Here is a 22,500-nt window from a genome sequence, read left to right as displayed (position 1 = left end):
CGATATTATTTACCTTGACTTTAGCAAAGCGTTCGATAAGGTGCCACACCAGAGACTACTAAATAAAATCAAAGCCCATGGCATAGGAGGAAAAGTGTTAGAATGGATTAAAGTTTGGATTAGTAATAGAAAACAGCGGGTCACCATAAATGGAGTAGAATCTAGGTGGGGCAATGTTACTAGTGGGGTCCCCCAGGGCTCGGTTTTGGGTCCCTTGTTGTTCATTATGTACATAAACGACTTAGACGATGGGATAAATAGTGATGTTAGTAATTTTACGGACGACACTAAAATTGGACGCCTAATTAGGTTAGGAGACGACGCAGAGATTCTGCAGGACGATCTTAACAAATTGTTCACATGTTCGGTGAAATGTCAAATGAACTTCAATATCTCTAAGTGTAGCGTGTTAAACGTAGGGCTACACAACCCCGAAAATAGATACAGCTTAGATAACACGCTTTTAGAGAAAACTGAGTGCGAGAGAGACTTGGGAGTTCTAGTGTGTCCGGACCTTAAAACCAGGAAACAGTGCATTAGCGCCAGGAATAAAGCTAACAGAGCATTAGGTTTCATTGCTACGACGGTAACGAATAGAAGTGCAGAACTAATTATCAAACTCTATCTAGCGATAGTTAGACCCATCCTTGACTATGCGGTACAGTTTTGGTATCCGTCCTACAGAATGGACATCAATTCACTAGAATCAGTACAGAGAAGAATGACAAAAATGATACATGGACTCAGAAATTTGCCTTACGAAGAGAGGCTTAGGCACCTTAATTTACTCTCTGGAAAGACGCAGAGTGCGGGGTGATCTAATAGAGGTGTTGAAGTGGATCAAAGGCTTTAACAAGGGTGATGCAAACAAGGTCATCATATTAAAACAACAGGGCAGGACTCGCAGTAATGGTTATAAACTGGACAAATTTAGATTTAAAAAGGAAATAGACAAGAATTGGTTTACTAATGGGGTGGTTGACGAATGGAATAAACTTAGTAACCATGTTGTAAGCGCTGAAACTATCAGTTGTTTTAAGAAACGATTAGACAACTTTATGGATGGGGATGACAGGTGGTGATGGATACGGAGCTGCCTAGTGTAGGCCTTATGGTCTCTTGCAGTCTCCTTCATTCTTATGTCCTTATGTTTGGGAAACCCTGCTCTGAGGGATGTTTCAGTGCCCTTCTTGAGGCTCCATGATGTTACTGAAAAGCTGGATCGCGCACACCTTGACCTGGGAGAGCCCTTTCCTGTTCCATTTACGGGAACAAAGTGTAACCTCACTTTCATGGATGATCTGACCCGCTTCCTCACCAGAACTTCAATTAGTTGGCAATAAATCAGCTATGAAGCTAAAAACTTTATGAATAATATTTGTGGGTAACAATGTCTCTAGGGGGCAAACATAAATACTGACAGACAATAACGTTGCGAATGAAAGCTCTGGATAGGAAAGTAAGCTCTTTGTATGACCCCTTCCCATCCATCTAGTGATATGTTCATGGAACTCGAAGTGGTAGGGGGAAAAAAGACTGGTTATCATTTCTAATATTTTTTGTAACATTTGGTGCTTCCTTCCACTGGCCCCGAATAACAGTATTTTGTTAATCTTAATGAATGTAACCAAAATATATAATACAAAACGAGAGCCCAAAAGAGATGTTCTAATAACTACATGAATATCTTAGAGAAAATATTCTAAAAGTCTAGGTAGACATCACAAAAACCAAACAGGACTAGAACTGCACTGAAATTTTGTATCAAAAGAATATACTTTCAATAGATACTTCATTTACTATGGGTACACCACCTAAATTTTGGAACTTGATGATTTTTGAGAAACCACACAAACGTAGACGTTTGTATCACATATATTAAGCTCATGGTGTCATAAAAAGTACCAAAGGGTACTCACAAATGCACTCACAAAAAGTACATTTCTTACATCCTGTAACACATCTATACATACATACGTATATATATACATATAAAATGCGTATTCACAGGATATTCTGGAAATGTACTCAGTATACTTGCGAGTATTCTTGAAAGTACTTTTTGAGAAATCTTGTATATACATAAATAAAGTTCTTTTCTGGTGGAGAAGAGAATCGGTTTTTTTAGTGGAATGTATCTATTTCCTTACTTGGCTCGTCAACAATCACTCTCACGATATGAATAGGTAAAAGGAGACGATGGCGTCGTGCGCAGTGACTCGTGGCATATATAAGCACAAGGCCGGTCTGACCCATCATCACACTCACTCAAGATTCCACCATGTTTACAGCAAGTATCTCTACTAAATCTCATATTTATAACATTGAGTGAACTCAGGTAGGGATTCTCTGATGGTAATGTGTTGTATAATGACTTTTGTTTCTTATGCACAGGTCGTGTTTGTTTCTCTGGTCGCCACGGCTCTGGCCGAAACCGGCTACTACGTGGCTCCCCCTGCATCTTCCGGTGGAGGAGGTGTTCACCGCGTGGTGGACGTGGTGCCCATCATCAGGGACGACCGCGTACACCCGGATGCCACCGGTGTCTACAGCTTCGACGTGGAGACCGGTGACGGCATCGTTCGTAGCGAGCAGGGAGGACCCGGTGGCTCCCAACAGGGCAAAGTCTCCTTCACCTTCCCCGACGGACAAGTCTTCGATCTAAGCTTCGTCGCCGACGCCAATGGCTACCAGCCAGAGTCGCCCTTCCTACCCGTGGCTCCCGCCTTCCCCCACCCAATCCCACAGTTCGTCCTCGACCAGATCGAGTTCGCCCGCCAGCAGGACGAGGCCAAGGCCCGTGAGGCCGCCCGTGGAGGATCCGTGTCCACCCCCAGCAGAAGCTATGGTGCTCCTGTTTAAACTTGTACATACACCATTCTTCACTTCATTACTTTAGTTCCATCACGTATTCATTGATGTTGAATATCTTATTTTTCATTAATTAAACTCGATAAGAATTATTAGTGATTTGGTCTTCATATTCCTAGCAATGCTCTTTTGATTTATACCAATCGATAAACACCCATCCATATCCCCCCCACACACTATTATATTTGTATAATAATGAATATTATATCAATGAATAGCCACAAAGTGAACATGACGAACAATGTAGGTATGTGTTGATAACAGCGCGGTAGGTCATTATTACTTTTGATTTCTTGAAACAGCCTTCACTTCTTGATCCATAGTGTTCTATGGATGATATGTGACCACGAATTTTCAAAGATTCAGAAACATTCTACTCTAGGAGTGGGCAGTGTTAGTAGAGACCGACATACCTCTCTTCCTCTCATAATCAAGTAATTTCTGAAGTAGATCTTTGTGCTTAGCCCTTCCTTGATGATTAAGCAAATAAACTCCATCTAATCACAAATGGCAGGATTCACACCAACCTATGAGACAGGAATACTATTCTGCCTAAATCAATATTTCAGCATTTCATCAAAACGGCAGAGAAGTGAGAATGGCATGTTACAGAAATTGGTATTCCTCAGTTTATTAATACGGTAGAAAAATATCTCCCTGTCTAATTCTGATTATATTATCTGGCCACTACATAACAAACAGACTCTAGCAAACTTCCAGCCAGGAAGTGTTTGAATATTAGATCATACGTGTACGAACAGTTACTGCGATGTTTTAGGGAACGTTGGTCTTTGGTATCCGGCTACAAGGGACGTAAAAGAGTACCTAGAAGATATTTAAAATAAAAGTGTGAGACAGGAGTTCCCAGATTTCTCCCCAAAACCCCATTTAGAATATTGTAGTGGTCATGCGACCCGACCCCTAAAATGCTCTCGGTGTGTGTTATCACTGGACTATCAGTGTCTCTATTTTCACATTCATTCTCTTTTACAAGACATCTCCGTGATCCTCAACAGCGCATTTTCGACCTTCATTTGGCTCGTGACCGCGGGTTTGGGAAACCCTGCTCTGAGGGATGTTTCAATGCCCTTCTTGAGGCTCCATGATGTTACTGAAAAGCTGGAACGCGCACACCTTGACCTGGGAGAGCCCTTTCCTGTTCCATTTACGGTAACAAAATGTAACCTCACTTTTATTGATGATCTGACCCGCTTCCTCACCAGGACTTCAATTAGTAGGCAATAAATCAGCAATGAAGCACAAACTTTATGAGTAATATTTGTGGGTAATAATATGTCTAGACCATAACGTTGAGAATGAAAGCTCTGGATAGGAAAGTAAACTCAATGTATGAACCCTTCCCATCCATCTAGTGATAGGTTCACTGAACTCGAAGTGGTTAGGGAAGAAAGACTGGTTATCATTTTTAATAATTTTTGTATATTTAGCACTTCCTTATACTGGTCCAGGATAACAGTATTTCATAAATCTTATTAAATGTAATCAATATACATAATACAAAACGAGAGCCCAAGAAAGCTATTCCAATTACTAAATGAATATCTTAAAGAAAATACTCTAAAAGTCTAGGTGGATATCACAAAAAGCCAAACAGGATTTGAACTGTACTGAAAATTTGTATAAAAAATACTTTCAAGAAGTACTTCATTTGCAATAGGTACTCTAACTAAATTTTGGAATTCGATGAATTTTCAGAATCCGCGCAAAATAGACGTTTGTTTACACATATATTTAACACAATACGTCATCAAAAGTACCAAAAGGTACTGAAAATGTACTCATGTACCTTTATATGTTGCCTCTTTACGGTTATTAAAGTTAAAGTAAAATAGATATTTTCTACCAAAGACACCAGGGGATTGACGAAGAAGCAGGATCGCAACCCATAAAATTCCATGCATGTCTCTACCCTTGTCCTAACGTGTTCCTATTTGTTTTTTACGCCCTATGAACAGAATCTATAGCGGTTTGTCCCAGATAAGTAGAAATAAGAATATATTGGAGCGTTTCATCAGAATACATACATACATATATATATATATACATATATGTATGTATATATATATGTATGTATATATATATATATATACATATATATATATATATATATATATATATATACATTTTGTATCGTAGGACGACGATGAGTTCGGGGAGACGGCGAGCTGAAGCTGATGACACGCGCGGAATGTAACAGATTCTTCTGGTAAGACTGATCGCCCAGACGGAAGAAAATAATTTTCATTTTGTACTCACTTCTGGCACAACCGTTGCTGGATCACTTGAAGAGAAGACAATTACAGCATTAGGTTGGCTCAGGAAGTCGCAAACGTTTTATGTGTACACCCGTTGACCTTCTTCCCTCTGAGAATTAAAAAAGAATGTATTTACTGCTCTTCTTGACTCTGATTATGCGGAAAATGGATAGAAATGATCGATTACTTTTTCCTTAAGCCAAAGCGTGCACTGTGTACACCTAGGTCTCTTAATCCAACACTCGCCAACCATCATTTGTGTGGACGTTTGGGCCCAGAGCACAAAATACCACCAATTTCCGAAGTGGATCTATATCCTGGGCCCAAATATCTGCACAAGTAACGGTTGGTGAGTGTTGGATTAACAGACCTAGGTGTATACTGTATATAGAAGAAGAGGTCGATAATGGCTACTCATGACGATTGCGTTTGAAATACAAACGACACGATTCAAAATCCAATGTCAAGGAAAGAAAAGGAGTATCTGAGTGCTGGTGATATGACTGGTCTGCATGACTAAGTTACGGCGCTAAATGAAATGTTGCCTTCATTCCTTGAAACTCAAAATGGGATACGGCTATTACTGATGTGTCGAGGAAATACATTTTTTTTCTGGGGGAGAAGATACTTGATAGTGTATATAACCGAAAACAGGTGATTGTACCAAAGATTAAGCTCGTTATGACAGATTTGCTTGCGTAGTTTTCAAGGGTTTCAGTTCCCTTTGAAACTTAACTTTGCGATTACAGTAGACAAACCGCAGGGGCAGACACTTGAGCGTTGCGGTCTCTTTCTGAAAGGTGTAAAGTGTTTCTCGCACAGTCAACTTTACTTAGAATGCTCCGGAGTCTGTTTTACGAAATAACTTACCACATGGTATTCAAGGAGACAGAAATTCGTGGAAGAATATGAAAGACAACATTCGTTGGACAAAGGGTTCATTAGAACGTCATTCAAGAAGGAAAATCTAGATCTTGTCAGGGAGTTCTGCAGGAAGTATAGTCTCGAAAATGGCCCTATCTTCGATGAATAATCAAGGTTATGGAGCCGGAGACAAGAATACCGGGCTTCCCTGAGGACGAAGAATTTTACAACTCGGACGTCGCTGAAGATTAAAATAAACTAAAAGAAGAAATAGGGAATATGATGGAGAATGAAGTGAATAGATTAAAGAAGTTTATCTTCGAAAACTAAATCTTTATAAACGATCACGTGAAGAAAGATACATACAAGAAAAGAATGATGTCAACATGAAAACACTAAGAACTAATCAGATGTAGTCAACAGATCGTGACAAATAAAATAATATTTCAAGATACTTATTTTATTTAATCATTGTGATATCAACAGGTAACGAAGGCGAGAGCGGCCGAAGTCCTCTAAAGACGAAGACAAGTCTTCGGTGAAGACGGAGAAGGCAAAGCCCGCGGCTTGTGCATATAGAAAACGAAAGAAAAACAGATTGAAAGTGATGGGATTCATCTCCAGTTTATTTCGTACATAAGAAAAAGTTATATTCGGCATCAATAAATACGTGATCATCCTGAAGGACGAGGTGAAAATGCATGTCTCCAGGAATTTACTGGGGAGTCCCGTAGCTCCTGCTGGGAGCGGGTGCAGATTTTCCACGGGCCTTGGCTTCGTCCTGTTGGCGGGCGAACTCGATCTGGTCGAGGACGAACTGTGGGATGGGGTGGGGGAAGGCGGGAGCAACGGGCAGGAAGGAGGACTCGGGCTTGTAGCCCTCGGCGTCGGCGACGAAGCTGAGATCGAAGACCTGTCCGTCGGGGAAGGTGAAGGAGACTTTGCCCTGTTGGGAACCGCCGGGTCCTCCCTGCTCGCTGCGAACGATGCCGTCACCAGTCTCCATGTTGAGGCTGTAGGCTCCGTGTTCGTTGGGGTGGACGCGGTCGTCCCGGATGATGGGCACCACATCCACCACGCGCCCAGAGCCGCTGGGAGTGGGTGGGCTATAGAACTTGTCGGCCATGGCCGTGGCGACCAGGCAGGTGAGTACGATCTGAACAAGGAGATTAAACATGTTATCCTAATGTTAATATTAGAGCTAATGAATGTGTCAAACCAAAATGAAATAGACAAAGGTGACAGGTAGGGAACCGCTTACAGTGAACATGGTGGAAGGTAGGTTGTCTGTGATGCTAGATCTGACCTGTTCTGCCCTTATATATGCCATGATAGGTATGGCCAGGGTCACCCACTCCCTGTTTTGACCTTTACAATCTTAGGCTAGAGACAAACTTGCAATTTCAGTGGTGTGCGGGGAATAACTCTTAGAATTAGAGGTAAATATATATCGTTGTTTGAAGCAAATTAAACGGTTATTTTAATTCAGAGTGGAGTTTGTTGTAGGAACACGGAAGTCTATGTGTAAGGACAGTGATATGGGGAATAAATTTTAAATTACGCAAAGATTAATGTCAACCAATGAATTTAAGGCAAGGACTGACATGGGCTGGGTGGCCATTGAAGCCAATAACCCGCTTAACTCGCAGAAAGGTTTTGATTATTGAAATTGTCTGGAGTCAGGTGAAGCAAAGAAGAGGAAGGTGAAACAAAGAAGAGGAAGGTGGAGCAAAGAATAGATAGGAAGGATGAGAGAGAGAGGAGAGAGGGGTAAGAAGGAGGAAGAGATAGGAGGACCAAGGAGGAAGAGGAAAGGAGGAAAGCATTCTTGAACCGATGTTTGTCCGTAAAAGTTCTCCTTTGCAATGTTTCGTCAGAACTCCTTAAGATAGTAAAATTCAGTGCATTCACTGTTGAGCATGTAATAATACAAAAATGATGAATGTGATTTTCTTTTTTTTTATGAAAAACGCTTTGGCATAAATTTTCTCCGGTTAGTATACGATGACCCGAATTGCCGTTTGTCATAGAACTGAACCGAGACTCTTACGCAATATAATGTCCGCGTTGGGTTGACAGTAAAGTTTCAAGAAAGACATACAGGATTTTTGGTTGATGTTGACATCACAGAAAAGGTCAGTTTTCAACAATAAAATGTTGGCAATACGACTGTTGTTTCTGAATAATCAGCACACGAGGTTCCCTTAACTGTTGCGACGATGCAATCCTCGGTGCTTTTGACTACAAAGTGCGTTCTAAATGAAAATTTCAACGTAGAAATAGAACTCTTTCCCAGCAGGTCCCTCCCTCCTTCGGCTTCAGATACTTTGGAACCTTTCCCGCTGCACTTTGGTGCCGTCACGTTTTCCTGTGATATTTGGATGTTGATATTGTGTATACATTCCACATGTCATGGTGATGATTTTGACAGCTTGTCGAAAAAGCTAGGTTACTTTAGGTTAGGTTAGAACAGATTGGGTCTGAGTAAGTTAGGTCAAGTGCAGGTTATGTTTAGAGTTAGATTAGAATTAAAGCTAGAGTAGAAATAGAGTTTGAGTTTGAGTTGGGTTGAGAAGGAGTGTGTTCAAGGTTAAGGTTGGGTTTTGAGTTGGCTGGAGTTATATACAATTTGTTGAAATTACAGCTTGGCAGAATGGAAACTATTCCTTCCAGAAATTTCACCCAGCATTCCAGAGAGTTCCAAGGTATTCTGTTGTTGGCTTGAAACTAGAACTTATCAAATGGACAACATCTCCTGTTTCTTTTTCATGTGTATCAGCGCCAAATATGTCATATCCTAACAATACAAGATTTCCATGATGACTATTTTTTCGTGTAATAGTGGTATAAGTGAAATGATAAGAACATTTGTAACTCCTTTAAAATTGAATGCATAAACTTGTAGTTTTGACATTGGTTTGAATCTTATAAGTGAATCTGAGTACTTGTGCCTTTCTCCATTGTCTCTTTGCAGTAATTCAAATTGTGATAAAACCCTTGTACCGTACTCACTACCCTGACTTCTATTTGGAAATACAACCCAGAGGGACTGGCACAGTCTTCTGACCTGGCCCAAATTCCTCCTCTCTATTAATTTCGACTAATTTCCTTCCACTTTTCACAAGAGAACAGCATAAAACTGGCGATTTCTCCCATTCTTCTACTTTCAACCGATAACAGAAACAGACCCACACGAATGTAACACAGACAACACTCCTAATATTGGACTTTAATAGATGGAATCAATATAAATAAGCTTTTTATAAGAACTGGAATTCAATATTTTCGGGAAGTTGTCCGAATAGCCAAGACTTGTTTTTCTGGCTAAAATACTCCAGCGGAAAAGTTAATCTATACTTCAAAAGAATGCGGTCCTGCACTCACGTAACTTTCACTTTCCTTTAAGTCTTTCCTGAAGCTCGTGGTGGTCCAAGGAAAACACTCTCCCCACACACGCGAATAACCTGAGTTCAAATGCTCGGGGTGGATACAAAAATAGTTGCAATCATGCGTAAACAGTACGTATGATTGTGTTGTATCAGGTTTGCCATATGCGGACGTGCGCGCTTGTGTATTTACCTAATTATAATATACAGGAAAGAGACTACGTCTGGGGAGTCCTCTCTCCCATTTTTCTGTTATGATGATTTATTTTACGTTCATGAAAGGTTCCAACTTGGGCTTTATCATCTTGCAAGCATTACCTTCTTCAGACTTTGTATTTTTCAATTTGTTCCCATAACATTGCAATGTCCTCGCTTCCCAAGACAAGAGTTATTCTGTCAGTTTTGCCTTCAGTGACATGAACACCGAAATCAAGTTATTTCCTTCTCTTCATTCCTTTAAAGGGGGCACGCCTAGAGTTTCTTCGTATTTCTCTCGAGGTTGTTCATATATTTTACTCTGTGTGGGCCATACACTATGCATTTCAGTCTATGGTAGCTTATGCCATTAATTCTTTATCTCTTCACCCATTTAGTGAAAACTACTTTTACGTTCTACAACGATCTGTATTGTAGATATGCTTGTCAGAAGACAGGTTATCTCTTATCAGCCGTCCTAGATGTTGTTCCTCTATGGCCCTTGGAAATGTATCCAATCCCATTAAATAATTTAAAGATGACTTTATTTCCATTATTTTGTATTTACAGACATTGAAACTCGTGATCCACTCTTAACTCCAAGTATTCAAACTGTCTAGGTCTTTTTATTACTACTTCCAATCTCTCATCTCTCTATTATCACGATCTTTCCAGTGCCCACAGAATGATGTCAACATGAAAACACTAAGAACTAATCAGATGTAGTCAACAGATCGTGACAAATAAAATAATATTCCTAGATACTTATTTTATTTAATCATTGTGATATCAACAGGCAACGAAGGCGAGAGCGGTCGAAGTCCTCTAAAGACGAAGACAAGTCTTCGAAGAAGACGGAGAAGGCAAAGCCCGCGGCTTGTGCATATAGAAAACGAAAGAAAAACAGATTGAAAGTGATGGGATTCATCTCCAGTTTATTTCGTACATAAGAAAAAGTTATATTCGGCATCAATAAATACGTGATCATCCAGAGGGACGAGGTGAAAATGTATGTCTGCAGGAATTTACTGGGGAGTCCCGTAGCTCCTGCTGGGAGTGGATGCAGATTTTCCACGGGCCTTGGCTTCGTCCTGCTGGCGGGCGAACTCGATCTGGTCGAGGACGAACTGTGGAATTGGGTGGGGGAAGGCGGGAGCCACAGGCAGGAAGGACGACTCGGGCTTGTAGCCCTCGGCGTCGGCGACGAAGCTGAGATCGAAGACCTGTCCGTCGGGGAAGGTGAAGGAGACTTTGCCCTGTTGGGAGCCACCGGGTCCTCCTTGCTCGCTGCGCACGATGCCGTCACCAGTCTCCATGTTGAGGCTGTAGGCTCCGTGTTCGTTGGGGTGGACGCGATCGTCCCGGATGATGGGCACCACATCCACCACGCGCCCAGAGCCGCTGGGAGTGGGTGGGCTGTAGAACTTGTCGGCCATGGCCGTGGCGACCAGGCAGGCGAGTACGATCTGAACAAGGAGATTAAACGTGTTATCCTAATGTTAATATTAGAGCTAATGAATGTGTCAAACCAAAATGAAATAGACAAAGGAGAGAGGTAGGGAACCGCTTACAGTGAACATGGTGGAAGGTAGGTTGTCTGTGATGCTAGATCTGACCTGTTCTGCCCTTATATATGCCATGATAGGTATGGCCAGGGTCACCCACTACCTGTTTTGACCTTTACAATCTTAGGCTAGACGCAAACTTGCAATTTCGGTGGTGTGCGTGGAATAACTCTTGGAATTAGAGGTAAATATATATCGTTGTTTGAAGCAAATTAAACGGTTCTTTTAATTCAGAGTGGAGTTTGTTGTAGTAACACGGAAGTCTATGTGTAAGGACAGTGATATGGGGAATAGATTTTAAATTACGCAAATATTAATGTCAACCAATGAATTTAAGGCAAGGACTGACATGGGCTGGTCGGCCATTGAAGCCAATAACCCGCTTAACTCGTAGAAAGGTTTTGATTATTGAAATTGTCTGAAGTCAGGTGAAGTAAAGAAGAGGAAGGTGAAACAAAGAAGAGGAAGGTGGAGCAAAGAATAGATAGGAAGGATGAGGGAGAGAGGAGAGAGGGGTAAGAAGGAGGAAGAGATAGGAGGACCAAGGAGGAAGAGGAAAGGAGGAAAGCATTCTTGAAGACGATGTTTGTCCGTAAAAGTTCTCCTTTGCAGTGTTTCGTCAGAACTCCTTAAGATAATAAAATTCAGTGCATTCATTGTTGAGCATGTAATAATACAAAAATGATGAATGTGATTTCTTTTCTTTTTTTAATGAAAAACGCTTTGGCATAAATTTTCTCCGGTTAGTACACGATGACCCGAATTGCCGTTTGTCGTAGAACTGAACCGAGACTCTTACGCAATAGATGTTTGTTGACAACATTACAGATATTTTCTGCTGTAATAATGTCCGCGTTGGGTTGACAGTAAAGTTCCAAGAAAGACGTACAGGATTTTTGGTTGATGTTGACATCACAGTAAAGGTCAGTTTTCAACAATAAAATGTTGGCAATACGACTGTTGTTTCTGAATAATCAGCACACGAGGTTCCCTTAACTGTTACGACAATGCAATCCTTAGTGCTTTTGACTACAAAGTGCGTTCTAAATGAAGATTTCAACGTAGAAATAGAACTCTTTCCCAGCAGGTCCCTCCCTCCTTCGGCTTCACATACTTTGGAACCTTTCCCGCTGCGCTTCGGTGCCGTCACATTTTCCCGTGACATTTGGATGTTGATATTGTCTATACATTCCACATGTCATGATGATGATTTTGACAGCTTGTCAAAAAAGCTAGGTTACTTTAGGTTAGGTTAGAACAGATTGGGTCTGAGTAAGTTAGGTCAAGTGCAGGTTATGTTAGAGTTAGATTAGAATTAAAGCTAGAGCAGAAATATAGTTTGAGTTTGAGTTGGTTTGAGAAGGAGTGTGTTCAAGGTTAAGGTTGGGTTTTGAGTTGGCTGGAGTTATATACAATTTGTTGAAATTACAACTTGGCAGAATGGAAACTATTCCTTCCAGAAATTTCACCCAGCATTCCAGAGAGTTCCAAAGTATTCTGTTGTTGGCTTGAAACTAGAACTTATCAAATGGACATCTCCTGTTTTTTTCATGTGTATCAGCGCCAAATATGTCATATCCTAACAATACAAGATTTCCATGATGACTATTTTTTCGTGTAATTAGTGATGTAAGTTAAACGATAAGAACATTTGTAACTCCTTTAAAATTGAATGCATGAACTTGTAGTTTTGACATCGGTTTGAATCTTATCAGTTAAGCTGAGTACTTGTGCCTTCCTCTATTGTCTCGTTGAAGTAATTTAAATTGCGCTAAAACCCTTGAACTCACTACCCTGACTTCTATTTGGAAATACAACCCAGAGGGACTGGCACTGTCTTCGGACCTGGCCCAAAATCCTCCTCTCCATTAATTTCGACTAATTTCCTTCCACTTTTCACAAGAGAACAGCACACAACTGGCGATTTCTCCCATTCTTCTACTTTCAACCGATGACAGAAACAGACCCACACTAATGTAACACAGACAACACTCCAAAGATCCCTCTCAATATTGGACTTTAATAGATGAAATCAATATAAATAAGATTTTTATAAGAACTGGAATTCAATATTTTCGGGAAGCTCTCCGAATAGCCAAGACTTTTTTTCTGGCTAAAATACTACAGCGGAAATGTTAATCTATACTTCAAAAGAATGCGGTCCTGCGCTGACGTAACTTTCACTTTCCTTTAAGTCTTTCCTGAAGCTCGTGGTGGTCCAAGGAAAACACTCTCCCCACACACGCGAGTAACCTGAATTCAAATGCTCGGGGTGGATACAAAAATAGTTGATACTAAGACCTGATTCGTAAACAGTACGTATGATTGCGTTGTATCAGGTTTGCCAGATGCGCACGTGCGCGTTTGTGTATTTACCTAATAGTAATATACGGGAAAGAGACTACGTCTGGGGAGTCCTCTCTCCCATTTTTCTGTTATGATGATTTATTTTACGTTCATGAAAGGTTCCAACTTGGGCTTTATCATCTTGCAAGCATTACCTTCTTCAGACTTTGTATTTTTCAATTTGTTCCCATAACATTGCAATGCCCTCGCGTCCCAAGCCAAGAGTTATTCTGTCACTTTTGCCTTCAGTGACATGAACACCGAAATCAATGTTATTTTCTTCTCTTCATTCCTTTAAAGGGGGCACGCCTAGAGTTTCTTCGTATTTCTCTCGAGGTTGTTCATATATTTTACTCTGTGTGGGCCATACACTATGCATTTCAGTCTATGGTAACTTATGCCATTAATTCTTTATCTCTTCACCCATTTAGTGAAAACTACTTTTACGTTCTACAACGATCTGTATTATAGATATGCTTGTCAGAAGACAGGTTATCTCTTATCAGCCGTCCTAGATGTTGTTCCTCTATGGCCCTTGGAAATGTATCCTATCCCATTGAATAATTTAAAGATGATTTTATTTCCATTATTTTGTATTTACAGACATTGAAACTCGTGGTCCACTCTTGACTCCAAGTATTCAAACTGTCTAGGTCTCTCTGTAACTACTTCCAGTCTTTCTCATCTCTCTCTCTATTATCACGATCTTTGCAGTTCCCAGAGAATGATGTCAACATGAAAACACTAAGAACTAATCAGATGTAGTCAACAGATCGTGACAAATAAAATAATATTTCTAGATACTTATTTTATTAATCATTGTGATATCAAAAGGCAACGAAGGCGAGAGCGGCCGAAGTTCTCTAAAGACGAAGACAAGTCTTCGAAGAAGACGGAGAAGGCAAAGCCCGCGGCTTGTGCATATAGAAAACGAAAGAGAAACAGATTGAAAGTGATGGGATTCATCTCCAGTTTATTTCGTACATAAGAAAAAGTTATATTCGGCATCAATAAATACGTGATCATCCAGAAGGACGAGGTGAAAATGCATGTCTCCAGGAATTTACTGGGGAGTCCCGTAGCTCCTGCTGGGAGCGGATGCAGATTTTCCACGGGCCTTGGCTTCGTCCTGCTGGCGGGCGAACTCGATCTGGTCGAGGACGAACTGTGGGATGGGGTGGGGGAAGGCGGGAGCCACGGGCAGGAAGGACGACTCGGGCTTGTAGCCCTCGGCGTCGGCGACGAAGCTGAGATCGAAGACCTGTCCGTCGGGGAAGGTGAAGGAGACTTTGCCCTGTTGGGAGCCACCGGGTCCTCCCTGCTCGCTGCGCACGATGCCGTCACCAGTCTCCATGTTGAGGCTGTAGGCTCCGTGTTCGTTGGGGTGGACGCGATCGTCCCGGATGATGGGCACCACATCCACCACGCGCCCAGAGCCGCTGGGAGTGGGTGGGCTGTAGAACTTGTCGGCCATGGCCGTGGCGACCAGGCAGGCGAGTACGATCTGAACAAGGAGATTAAACGTGTTATCCTAATGTTAATATTAGAGCTAATGAATGTGTCAAATCAAAATGAAATAGACAAAGGAGAGAGGTAGGGAACCGCTTACAGTGAACATGGTGGAAGGTAGGTTGTCTGTGATGCTAGATCTGACCTGTTCTGCCCTTATATATGCCATGATAGGTATGGCCAGGGTCACCCACTCCCTGTTTTGACCTTTACAATCTTAGGCTAGAGGCAAACTTGCAATTTCAGTGGTGTGCGAGGAATAACTCTTAGAATTAGAGGTAAATATATATCGTTGTTTGAAGCCAATTAAACGGTTCTTTTAATTCAGAGTGGAGTTTGTTGTAGGAACACGGAAGTCTATGGGTAAGGACAGTGATATGGGGAATAGATTTTAAATTACGCAAAGATTAATGTCAACCAATGAATTCAAGTCAAGGACTGACATGGGCTGGTCGGCCATTGAAGCCAATAACCGGCTTAACTCGCAGAAAAGTTTTGATTATTGAAATTGTCTGAAGTCAGGTGAAGTAAAGAAGAGGAAGGTGAAACAAAGGAGAGGAAGGTGGAGCAAAGAATAGATAGGAAGGATGAGGGAGAGAGGAGAGAGGGGTAAGAAGGAGGAAGAGACAGGAGGACCAAGGAGGAAGGGGAAAGGAGAAAAGCATTCTTGAAGACGATGTTTGTCCGTAAAAGTTCTCCTTTGCAGTGTTTCGTCAGAGCTCCTTAAGATAATAAAATTCAGTGCATTCATTGTTGAGCATGTAATAATACAAAAATGATGAATGTGATTTCTTTTCTTTTTTTAATGAAAAACGCTTTGGCATAAATTTTCTCCCGTTAGTACACGATGACCCGTATTGCCGTTTGTCGTAGAACTGAACCGAGACTCTTACGCAATAGATGTTTGTTGACAACATTACAGATATTTTCTGCTGTAATAATGTCCGCGTTGGGTTGACAGTAAAGTTTCAAGAAAGACATACAGGATTTTTGGTTGATGTTGACATCACAGAAAAGGTCAGTTTTCAACAATAAAATGTTGGCAATACGACTGTTGTTTCTGAATAATCAGCACACGAGGTTCCCTTAACTGTTGCGACGATGCAATCCTCGGTGCTTTTGACTACAAAGTGCGTTCTAAATGAAAATTTCAACGTAGAAATAGAACTCTTTCCCAGCAGGTCCCTCCCTCCTTCGGCTTCACATACTTTGGAACCTTTCCCGCTGCACTTCGGTGCCGTAACGTTTTCCCGTGATATTTGGATGCTGATATTGTCTATACATTCCATATATCATGATGATGATTTTGACAGCCTGTCGAAAAAGCTAGGTTACTTTAGGTTAGGTTAGAACAGATTGGGTTTGAGTAAGTTAGGTCAAATGCAGGTTATGTTAGAGTTAGATTAGAATTAGAGTAGAAATAGAGTTTGAGTTTGAGTTGGTTTGAGAAGGAGTGTGTTCAAGGTTAAGGTTGGGTTTTGAGTTGGCTGGAGTTCAATACAATTTGTTGAAATTACAACTTGGCAGAATGGAAACTATTCCTTTCAGAGATTTCACCCAGCATTCCAAGGGATTCTGTTGTTGGCTTGAAACTAGAACTTATCAAATGGACAACATCTCCTGTTTCTTTTTCATGTGTATCAGCGCCAAATATGTCATATCCTAACAATACAAGATTTCCATGATGACTATTTTTCCGTGTAATTAGTGATGTAAGTTAAACGATAAGAACATTTGTAACTCCTATAAAATTGAATGCATGAACTTGTAGTTTTGACATCGGTTTGAAACTTATCAGTTAAGCTGAGTACTTGTGCCTTCCTCTATTGTCTCGCTGAAGTAATTTTAATTGTGCTAAAAGCCTTGTACTCACTACCCTGACTTCTATTTGGAAATACAACCCAGAGGAGCTGGCACTGTCTTCGGACCTGGCCCACAATCCTCCTCTCCATTAATTTCGACTAATTTCCTTCCACTTTTCACAAGAGAACAGCATAAAACTGGCAATTTCTCCCATTCTTCTACTTTCAACCGATGACAGAAACAGACCCACACTAATGTAACACAGACAACACTCCAAAGATCCCTCTCAAAATTGGACTTTAATAGATGAAATCAATATAAATAAGCTTTTTATAAGAACTGGAATTCAATATTTTCGGGAAGCTCTCCGAATAGCCAAGACTTGTTTTTCTGGCTAAAATACTCCAGCGGAAAAGTTAATCTATACTTCAAAAGAATGCGGTCCTGCGCTGACGTAACTTTCACTTTCCTTTAAGTCTTTCCTGAAGCTCGTGGTGGTCCAAGGAAAACAATCTCCCCACACACGCGAGTAACCTGAGTTCAAATGCTCGGGGTGGATACAAAAATAGTTGATGGTACTAAGACCTCATGCGTAAACAGTACGTATGATTGCGTTGTATCAGGTTTGCCAGATGCGGACGTGCGCGTTTGTGTATTTACCTAATTGTAATATACGGGAAAGAGACTACGTCTGGGGAGTCCTCTCTCCCATTTTTCTGTTATGATGATTTATTTTACGTTCATGAAAGGTTCCAACTTGGGCTTTATCATCTTGCAAGCATTACCTTCTTCAGACTTTGTATTTTTCAATTTGTTCCCATAACATTATGGCGCCCTCGCGTCCCAAGCCAAGAGTTATTCTATCACTTTTGCCTTCAGTGACATGAACACCGAAATCAAGTTACTTTCTTCTATTCATTCCTTTAAAGGTGGCGCGCCTAGAGTTTCTTTGTATACTCTCGAGGTTGTTTATATATTTTACTCTGTGTGGGCCATACACTATGCATTTCAGTCTATGGTAGCTTATACCATTAATTCTTTATCTCTTTACGCATTTAGTGAAAGCTACTTTTACATTCTACAACGATCTGTATTATAGATATGCTTGTCAGAAAACAGGTTATCTCTTATCAGCCGTCCTAGATGTTGTTCCTCTATGGCCCTTGGAAATGTATCCAATCCCATTGAATAATTTAAAGATGATTTTATTTCCATTATTTTGTATTTACAGACATTGAAACTCGTGATCCACTCTTAACTCCAAGTATTCAAACTGTCTAGGTCTTTTTGTAACTATTTCCAGTCTCTCTCATCTCTCCCTATTATCACGATCTTTGCAGTGCCCACAGACGTGTTAGTGTCGTACTTTCGATTATATCATTAATGTAGATAGAAACATTACAGGTGGTAATTCATCATTGTTTTGGATCACGTATTGGACTTGTGATTGACAGCTACTACCCTCCCGGATGAGAGCTCAGGGCTCATGTATGGCCGATCTATGGGTAGTGCTGTGACTTCACACACACACACACACACACACACACACACACACACACACACACACACACACACACACACACACACACACACACACACACACACACACACACACACACACACACACACACACACACACACACACACACACACACACACACACACACACACACACACACACACACACACACACACACACACACACACAACTCCCTACTCACGAGAGTTGGAGTAACGGCTCGCAGCGCAGCGATACTGAATTTATTTCAGCCCTAGGCTGGATTCGAACACGGTACGCTGGGTTAGCATTGCAAACGCTACCACTGCGCCGTCGATTTGGTAGGGACAGTGATATGGGAAATAGTGTGTGAGTGTGTGTGTTTGTGTGTCTTTGCAAGAGTTATGACTTACGTACTAATAGAGTTTCAACTTTTAAAAGGAAAGCGTAAACAAACAAAACGAATAAAATTCATCTCGGGTTTATTTCAAAGAAAATGTGATGTTCGGCATCTATAAATACGTGATGGATCTAGAGGGATGAGGTGAAGAAGCAAGTCTCCAGGAATTTACTGGGGAGCCCCGTAGCTCCTGCTGGGAGCGGATGCAGATTTTCCACGGGCCTTGGCTTCGTCCTGCTGGCGGGCGAACTCGATCTGGTCGAGGACGAACTGTGGGATGGGGTGGGGGAAGGCGGGAGCCACAGGCAGGAAGGACGACTCGGGCTTGTAGCCCTCGGCGTCGGCGACGAAGCTGAGATCGAAGACTTGTCCGTCGGGGAAGGTGAAGGAGACGGAGCCCTGTTGGGAACCACCGGGTCCTCCCTGCTCGCTGCGCACGATGCCGTCACCAGTCTCCATGTCGAGGCTGTAGGCTCCGTGTTCGTTGGGGTGGACGCGGTCGTCCCGGATGATGGGCACCACATCCACCACGCGCCCGGAGCCGCTGGGAGTGGGTGGGCTGTAGAGCTTGTCGGCCACGGTCGTGGCGACCAGGCAGGCGAGTACGATCTGAACAAGGTGATTAAACGTGTTAATGCAATGTTAATACCAGAGGAGCCAATACATTTATCACTGACACCAGAGGAATCAATGCATGTGTCAGACAGAGATGGAACAGACAGAGGAGAGGTCTGTGTGTGGGGGAGTCACTTACTGTGAACATGGTGGAAGCTGGGTTGTCTGTGATGTTGAATCCAACCTGCCTTGCCCTTATATATGCCACGAAGGGGTATGGCCAGGGTCACTCACTGCCTGCTTTGACCTTTAAGCGTCTCAAACGATTTCGGTAGTGTAGGAGAAATCACGTTCAGAATTATTGTCGTTTGAAATTAGCTAAATTTATATATATATATATATATATATATATATATATATATATATATATATATATATATATATATATACATATATATAAATATATATATATATATACATACATGTATATACATATATATATATATATATATAGATATATATGCATATATATATATATATATATATATATATATATATACATATATATATATATATATATATATATTACACATATACATTTATGTGTATATATATATATATATATATATATATATATATATATATGCATATATGTATATATATATATATATGTGTGTGTGTGTGTGTGTGTGTGTGTGTGTGTGTGTGTGTGTGTGTGTGTGTGTGTGTGTGTGTGTGTGTGTGTGTGTGTGTGTGTGTGTGTGTGTGTGTGTGTGTGTGTGTGTGTGTGTGTGTGTGTGTGTGTGTGTGTGTGTGTGTGTGTGTGTGTGTGTGTGTGTGTGTGTGTGTGTGTGTGTGTGTGTGTGTGTGTGTGTGTGTGTGTGTGTGTGCGTGCGTGTGTGTGTCTGTGGTGAGAATACGGGATCCCATGGGTTGGTATAGTGTTGTGGGAAAATCGAGTTTGTATGACAAGGGAGAGAACCGGCATGGGCATGGCACCCGCCGAGGTCAGTAACCCTCGAACTCGAAAAAAGGTTTCTCTGAGGTAACTGAAATCGCCTGGAGTCAGGTAAAACATGGAGAGGAAGGAGGAGAAAGGGGCTATGAAAATAAGGAGGAGTAAGACGAAGGAAGAAGGGGGAGAAGGAAGGACGGAAGGAATAAAGGAAGAGAAGGAGGGAAGTAGTTCCATAATCAACGTTTCTCTTGTTATCCGTAAAATCTTCCCCCACCTGTCACCAGCAGTATTTTGTCCGAACTCTTTTGGAAAATAAACTTCAGCGCATTCGATGTGAACCGCATCGATCTCGCAGACCACAGTAATTGTTCTTATGTCTGTATTTTTTGGCTGTTGTCAAGTGCTTGTTCGTTCGAGGGAAACTCCCGCCTTTGGAGAGCCATTGCTTATCGCGGTTGAAACATAGACGGTGAAGATTGTTCTTGGATATTTTTATCTGGATGTCGCCAAACAGTTTTATTCAGAGGAGGGAACCACCATCCATTTAAGGGCTAATTTTGCAAAGAGATATCTTTTTCGGGATGCTCTGACAAGAGATCTCTCCCATAAGTACACAATGCACGAAATTCCCTTTTGTTGTCAGAAATGAACTATGACTGTCTCTATTGAGCGCTGGCTGTTCAAGTGACCATAACACAACAAATGCTTATTGGCAACGTTTTTTAATATTGCCAATGATACTGATCGCGCATGTTGATACTAAAGATTTTACAAGTAGTAACGTGCAGGACTTTTTGGTTGGTGACAACAATAAAGAAGAGGTCACAGTTGTCAGTAACATAAATGTTGGCACTATGACTGTAGTCTGAAAAGTCAACACACGGGGCACCCTTATACCCTAGTCACACTATCGCGATTCCCATCAAATGTTGTGAATTTGAAAAGCTGCAGAATGACTTCGCTTACAGTATTCTAGATTTCACTAAGGACAGTTCAACAATGTGTCTAATATTTGTATAGGTTTAGCTTCTCTTAGTTCGTCATTCCTCTTCTCAACATAGGACGCAAAATAATATGACATTTGGAGATTTAAAAAAAAAATGTAAACGAAGTCGTTTCTACTCAAACGAACTCACTTGAATCGTGTATGTGTGACCGGGGCTTTAACCAGTACGACGATGCGGTCTTCGGCACATCTGAATACAGACCACATTCTGAACGAAACAGTCAACGTACAATTAAGAGTTCTTTCCCAGCAGGTCTCTTCCTCGACTTCGGATCACTTTCTACTACACTTTGGGTAGTGTCATACTTTCTCCGCACTAGTTAGTTATACATACAGTTCACGTACTATGACGACTTTTTACAGCATATCAGAGATAGATAGGTTAGGTCGGATTAAGTTATATTAGGCAAGGCTAAGTTAGGGTACGTTTAGTACAAGTTGGAAAAATGAAACTTAGTGAAATGGGAATTACTTACATCTGCTTTCTGGTCTTCTCTCCAGACTTTTCAGAAGATGGAGTCAATGTTCTCAAGATTTCAAGGGAATTTTGTTGTTGGTTTGATACTGGAACTTTTCAAATGGACAACACCCACCGCCATACACTTTTTTGTATGTAAATGCCAAATATGTAACAAAAGCGTCATATAACTTTGTATATCAATAGCGTTTTGTTTTTGACGTGATACTTGATGTAAATTAGACAGAAGTATCATTTACAACTGTGAAAATTAAAGGCTAACCTATCATTTTTACACTGATTTTAATCTTATCTATGACTGAGCATTTGTATTTTTCTGCAGTGTCTCTTCACAGTGATCTAAGTTATATGAGATGACAATCTTTTAAATAAAAAAACTCCAGGGAATTAGAAAAAAAAAATAGTAAAGCAAAAGTTTCCATGCACGTATCTCCGCCCATCTTTACACCTTCCTCCTTGGCAATCTTTTTGCTTTAAGGACGGCATCTGGAACTATTTGTTTCACATAAATGGAAGAAAGTACCTGGTGTTACTAGCAAATATAGTGTTTCATGTAGAAAGAACACTGGGAGGCAAGATGAATGTTGTGAATATGTAACCACCTCAGTGAATTGGAGATGAGGGTGGTGACATACATGGAATGTGTCAGGTTTTCCTGACAGGACAGAGGAAAGGAAATGATCCTCACTTTGCACTCGTGTCTGGCAGGCCCCTTGTGCGACCACTGTCATCAGTTTGGATCAATTCTCTTAAAGAGGTGCAGCATCAGGCTGGCTCAGAGACGCGCAAC

The 22,500-nt window shown here is 41.2% G+C and overlaps 5 protein-coding genes across 5 annotated transcripts in view; 1 reads left to right on the top strand and 4 right to left on the bottom strand.

The window, feature by feature from the left end:
* Positions 1-2,862, top strand: part of LOC143021584 (cuticle protein AM1199-like) — a 5,083-nt gene extending 2,221 nt beyond the window's left edge. The window contains exon 2 of the mRNA XM_076179187.1: positions 2,395-2,862. Within this exon, the coding sequence (XP_076035302.1) occupies positions 2,395-2,862 (468 nt within the window). The remainder of the gene's footprint in view (positions 1-2,394) is intronic.
* A 3,864-nt stretch (positions 2,863-6,726) lies between these two features.
* Positions 6,727-7,341, bottom strand: LOC143021583 (cuticle protein AM/CP1114-like). Its single transcript, XM_076179186.1, has 2 exons — positions 7,273-7,341; positions 6,727-7,167 (listed from the first exon to the last, which is right to left on the bottom strand). The coding sequence occupies exons 1-2, from the start codon at positions 7,339-7,341 to the stop codon at positions 6,727-6,729; spliced, it is 510 nt and encodes a 169-aa protein (XP_076035301.1).
* A 3,276-nt stretch (positions 7,342-10,617) lies between these two features.
* On the bottom strand, positions 10,618-11,232 carry LOC143021582 (cuticle protein AM/CP1114-like). Its single transcript, XM_076179185.1, has 2 exons — positions 11,164-11,232; positions 10,618-11,058 (listed from the first exon to the last, which is right to left on the bottom strand). The coding sequence occupies exons 1-2, from the start codon at positions 11,230-11,232 to the stop codon at positions 10,618-10,620; spliced, it is 510 nt and encodes a 169-aa protein (XP_076035300.1).
* A 3,334-nt stretch (positions 11,233-14,566) lies between these two features.
* Positions 14,567-15,472, bottom strand: LOC143021581 (cuticle protein AM/CP1114-like). The gene is made up of 2 exons (XM_076179184.1): positions 15,413-15,472; positions 14,567-15,007 (listed from the first exon to the last, which is right to left on the bottom strand). Exons 1-2 carry the CDS (start codon positions 15,470-15,472, stop codon positions 14,567-14,569), a joined length of 501 nt encoding a protein of 166 aa, XP_076035299.1.
* A 3,409-nt stretch (positions 15,473-18,881) lies between these two features.
* Positions 18,882-19,476, bottom strand: LOC143021580 (cuticle protein AM1199-like). Its single transcript, XM_076179183.1, has 2 exons — positions 19,468-19,476; positions 18,882-19,322 (listed from the first exon to the last, which is right to left on the bottom strand). The coding sequence occupies exons 1-2, from the start codon at positions 19,474-19,476 to the stop codon at positions 18,882-18,884; spliced, it is 450 nt and encodes a 149-aa protein (XP_076035298.1).
* Positions 19,477-22,500: the final 3,024 nt, after the last annotated feature.

The sequence above is a fragment of the Oratosquilla oratoria genome, chromosome 42 (genome assembly GCF_046742065.1).
Source record: "Oratosquilla oratoria isolate Oo_2021 chromosome 42, ASM4674206v1, whole genome shotgun sequence".
Taxonomy (NCBI): Eukaryota; Metazoa; Arthropoda; class Malacostraca; order Stomatopoda; family Squillidae; genus Oratosquilla; species Oratosquilla oratoria.
Note: the sequence above shows the minus strand (reverse complement) of the source record. Positions and strands in the feature narration are given on the sequence as shown.